The sequence below is a fragment of the Phytophthora infestans genome, genomic scaffold (genome assembly GCF_000142945.1).
Source record: "Phytophthora infestans T30-4 supercont1.60 genomic scaffold, whole genome shotgun sequence".
NCBI lineage: Eukaryota > Oomycota > Peronosporomycetes > Peronosporales > Peronosporaceae > Phytophthora > Phytophthora infestans.
The window spans coordinates 224,799-229,737 of record NW_003303699.1 but is presented as its reverse complement, the minus strand read 5'-3'; the positions used below and the strand labels follow the sequence as shown (position 1 = coordinate 229,737).

Sequence of the window (4,939 nt, the reverse complement as noted above, 5' to 3'; positions counted from 1 at the left end):
TGACTGTTGGAAGTCGATGAGTCTTGACTTCATCTTTGGGCTTCCCGCCGACGGACACGGCAACACCGGAATTTTGGTCTTCGTGTGTCGGCTGAGCAAGATGGTACATCTTGCTCCGGTTCCCGTCACTGTTACGGGCGAACAAACCGCAAGGTTGTTCGTCGATGGCGTGTTCCGCTATCACGGTCTCCCGGAGACGATTGTCTCGGACCGAGACCCGCGGTTCACGGCAGCGTTTTGGAAAACGCTGTTTTCTTTACTGGGAACTCGTCTGCAGATGTCCACTGCGGACCATCCGCAGACAGACGGCCAGACAGAGCGCGTCAATCGAGTGCTCGAGGACACTCTGCGCAGTGTGTGCGCGGCAGCACCACGTACGTGATCGATGCAGCTTCCAGTTGTTAAGTTTGCGCTCAACAACGCGGTGCACGCGTCCACGGGGTTCACGCCGTTCTACTTGAACGGCTTCCGTCACCCCAGAGTGCCTCTCACTCTTTGAGGAGACACTGACTCTTCTATTCTAAGTGGGGGGAGGCTTGGAAAGCCCTTTCCTCCCAGGTCTCGGATGTGAGACCAGTTTCGCTGCGGAGACAAGTGGAATCGTTTATGAATACTAAGCTGAGCGTTGTCAGCAGAGTCCGCGATGCCATGGCAGCGGCCCAGGATAAACAAAAGGAGTACTCCGACAAACATGGAAGAGGAAACTTAAGTGTATTTAAAGTGGGGGGCTTAGGGTTACTAGACACGAGGAACCTACCTCTTGACACTGTCAGCTCTGTCGGCAGCAACAAGCTGAAGCACCTCTTCATCGGACCATTTACAGTCCTGGCCAGACATGGTGTGTCGTACACCATCGACCTGCCAAAGTCAATGACGATGCTCCCGACGTTCTATGTTGGACGTCTTAAGCGGTACTTTGATCCGCAGGGGGTTGCTGACTCGCAGACCCACCTTGGTCCAGCTCCTCAAAGCGAGGGCGGGTCACAGACGTCGACGAGGGCGTCGGAGCAGGCGCCCAAGCCTCGGTCTGGACGGCAAAGCTGCGGTCAAGACCGTACGCAGGAGGGGCTCCGTACGAACGGACCCCGGAGCCATACGCCGAGTACGCTGAGTACGCCGGGTACGCACCATACGCGTACATCTAGGAGTGCGTCGAAGGCGGCTCCGGACGTGGCAACAGAGCCTCGATCCGTCGGACCATGCGGAAGGCCTCGTCCAGATCGGTCGAAGAGGCCCGAGGATCCACCCACAGATGGAGGCTCGGGACCTCACGCTCCAGCAGGTCCAGGCGGCCCGCAAGACGAGCGAGATCGCCCTGATTCCCGGCCTGGGCGGCAGCATCACCGCCAGTCCCAAGGTCAAGTGCAATCTCAAGCACGAGGACACGCTGACGGAGGCGGTCAGCCTCAGGGCCCTGTGTCGGACTCGCAGCCGGAGCACTCGGACGAGAGTGGCGTTCGGGAGGCGCCGAGTACTCGTACTCGTACGAGGGCATCTCCGCCCCTTCTTGACCGGAATGGTGAAGTCCACTTCCATGTGGAGCGGATTCTCCAGGAGCAAAGGCGTCGTGGTAAGCGACAGCTCCTCGTGAAGTGGAGGGGTTTTGCCCACTCCGAGAACTCGTGGGAGCCGATTGAACGGCTCCTGATTGACTGCCCGAAGGCTGTCACAATCTGGGAACAGAAGCGGCGGCAGCTTCATACGTAGTCTGGGGCTTCTTGCTCGAACGGTGTACGGACGTTGAATACACTCCGTACCCGCGCTCATCGTGAGCTCTGGAAGCCGCACGCTTCAGGATGTCCCTTGGCAGCATGCGCTTGCTGACCAAGTGGGCAAACCGAACACGAAGATCACGCTGGTCTAGGATGCGAGACAGCAGCTGATCTTCATGGAGTTCCCGTAATTCCGTGGGTGAGTACTTAAGAGACTCCACCCATGCCCAGAACATGTCCTCACAGGAACTCCAGGTGGGACAGTTCTCGAGCAGAACCCAGGGGTATCCCCAAAGAGGATACAGACCACCCCGGGTCTCGGGCTTCTTACGACAAGTCATGAAGTCCTTAAGGTGGATGCGGTGTGGCGCGAGAAGCACACACTGAGCAGCCTCCAATCTATCAACGAACAACTGTTCCTTCTGAACAAGAGCACATTCGTAAATGCTCCTAGAGGTGTGGCCACCCACAACGCCACGAGGAGCGACGAGAAGCTCTAGGAAGAGGTCAGCCCCAGAGCTCTCCTCGGGAGGCCAATACCCTCTAGAGTTGATGACAGCTCCCTGGCTGAAGGGTGCCACCACCGAACCCCCACGCACACGTTGGGCAGCTTGGAAGTCCTTCTGCTGCTGGTCGAGGTCATTCGTGACCTCCCGGGGCTCAGAGATAGCACCCTCCTCCTCCTCTTCCTCCTCCTTCTCCTCCTCTTCATCCGAGGAGTCGAAGATACTCTGATAGGAGCGTCGAGTCTCCTTCTCCTTGCGGAGTGGGGACTTAGAGGGCGTACGCTTCTTTGAGGGCTTGGCGCCTTCGGCTTTAGAGGCCTTATCACGCGCAAGACCTCGGCAAGCGAGAGACGTTTGCGAGGATTCTTTTTCTCATCGCCACCAGCTTTGGGAGTGCCCTTAGCCTTGACGGCCGGACTCTCAGAGCGCACAGACGTCCTGGGACTGTGATTACCTCGATCACTAGCGAGCGACTGCACGCTGTCGTCCTTGTGCTCGCTGGGCACTGGGCTGTTCCCTCCCGCAGAGCCCGCAGGAGCATCGTGCGTGCTCTCGGACTCGGCTTCGTCCTCACTGCCAGAGTCAAACTCACGTTCTACGAACCGAGGGTTCGGACGATTGTCTGGAGAGGCCGAGGGCGACGGGCTGTAGCGCTTGCTTGTTCGCTTGCCCACAGCCTTGTCGCCCGAAGAACCGATCGCGTCGGAGGCCACCTGAGTAGCCTCCTCAAGTGCCGAGTCTTTGCCGTGAGGCTTAGTGCTCTTGGCTTGCGCCTTTCCGGCAGCAGGCTTGGAGCGTGTCTTCGCACCGCTCTTAGCAGTGCCACGAGGCATGGTTAACGGTCGAAGTGGAAGACCTAGAAGAAGAGCGCACAGACTGCTGCTCGAGGCTCTAACTGTGAAGTGAGCCTCCGCCGCGCTCGCGCGGCCAAGTCGATGGTTTTCGACTTTGAGAATGAAAGTTTGTGACGAACACCTCTTCATTCTGATTGGTCGGTAAGCCGAACTTAAGTGGGGGAGGATGTAACGGGGTACGTAACCTCAAGTGTACCCTAGTTACATGAAGTGTGACACGTCACACTTTAGAAGTATGACACGTCATACTTTGGGATATTTGGTACAAAGTACCAAGGTCGTCCAAAGGTTGATGACATTGCATTTCTAAAGCTAGCCTATAGTTTGTATTAAGCCCAAGCTTTATCTACCTATAAGTCACCTATAGAAATGTCACAGATTTGGTAATGAAACTCAGAAATTTACGTAATTAAATTGCTCATCACGGATTTGATTGCCGTTTAGAACGAATTTGAGTGCACAAAGGTGCTCGTTCGGTGTGGTATTGTCGGAACTTGACACGGGGAAAGCTCATACTCCGTAGCAGTACACGGCGGAATGATTTTAAGGTTTTGCAAGATATGCTGGCTGGAAGGCTAGACCGAAATGGAGAGTGGCGTATCTAGCGCTTGATCCTCTAAGGCGGCCGACTGCAAGCGAATTGGTTTATAAGCTTGTAATGGAAAACGGAGAAAAAGTGTAGCTCCGTAAAAGCAAAGATCACACATTTAGGACCGCAACACTAATCTGCTGCTTGCAACATATCTGCAACTTGAGCTGCCGTCGGTCGACGAATCGGATCGTGCTGGCAGCAGGCCACACCAATACGGCGGATCCTTAACGGGCAATTCTCAGAGAAACTAGGACGCAACATACCTGCCATAACATCCGTCAAAATCTGGAATGGTTTTGGCTTCTTGCCTTCAGCTGTCAAAGCGTCGTGATACGGGACCTTGCTGGTGTCCAGCTCCGTCAGCACCACCCCGAACGAGTAGATGTCCGCCTGCTCCGTGTACCGCTTGCCTTCCAGGACTTCAGGCGCTGTCCAGTACGGCGTGCCGACTCCAGCAGTCATCGAGTACTCCTGTCGATCCCGACTTACACCAAAGTCGATAAGTTTGGCCTCCAGTCGACTTGTCAGCAGAATGTTCTTTGACTTGAGGTCGCGATGGATCAGAGGAGGCGACCGACAGTGCAAATACTCGAGGGCACGTCCTACACCAACAGCAATTTGGATTTTGTCCCGAGGCCAAGACAACAAGTCGCCATTCTTGGCCAGATACTCCTGCAAGTCTCCCATCGGGAAGAACTCGAGTGCCATCACCAGGTTGCTGAGACTATTCCACGCCACACCAATAAACGACACGATGTTGGGGTGAACCAAACTGGCACTAAGCTCAATCTCGCGTGCAAACTCCTCCACTTCATCCGCGCGGTGCGATTTGATTTGCAACAATCGCTTGATGGCGACTTGCTGGCCTTCGTACTCGCCCAGCCACACCTCTCCACATGCTCCTTTCGACAGAGATTTCTTGAAACTGAGACTGTCGTAGGGGATTCGTTTTCCAATGAGGCCCTCACTGTTTAGCAGGATTTGGAGGGTACTGTTGGGCCCGGAACCGAAGTCACTGGCAGAGCTGGTACTCGACTTAAACTTGATGGTCTTGTCGACACCTTTGTGCGAAACAGTCAACGTGTCATCGAGTGTTTTAGCGGTGGACCCGTCACCGTGGGCGAACTCACTTTCAGCTGCGTTGTCTTGCTTTAAACTGTCAGGACGGCACGTGTCTAAGTAGATCAGCGAGTCTTCGAGGGCGTCTCCTTCAATGTTACGTTGTCGTTTGGCTTCGCAAATACAAACAGAGCAATCAGGCCGACGACGACGAGG

The 4,939-nt window shown here is 55.3% G+C and overlaps 1 protein-coding gene across 1 annotated transcript in view; it reads right to left on the bottom strand.

Annotated features, from left to right (window-relative positions):
* Positions 1-3,793: 3,793 nt before the first annotated feature.
* Positions 3,794-4,939, bottom strand: part of PITG_17577 (protein kinase, putative) — a gene marked incomplete at both ends in the record, with an annotated part of 2,172 nt that continues 1,026 nt past the window's right edge. The window contains one exon of the mRNA XM_002896410.1: positions 3,794-4,896. Coding sequence (XP_002896456.1) covers positions 3,794-4,896 — 1,103 coding nt within the window. The remainder of the gene's footprint in view (positions 4,897-4,939) is intronic.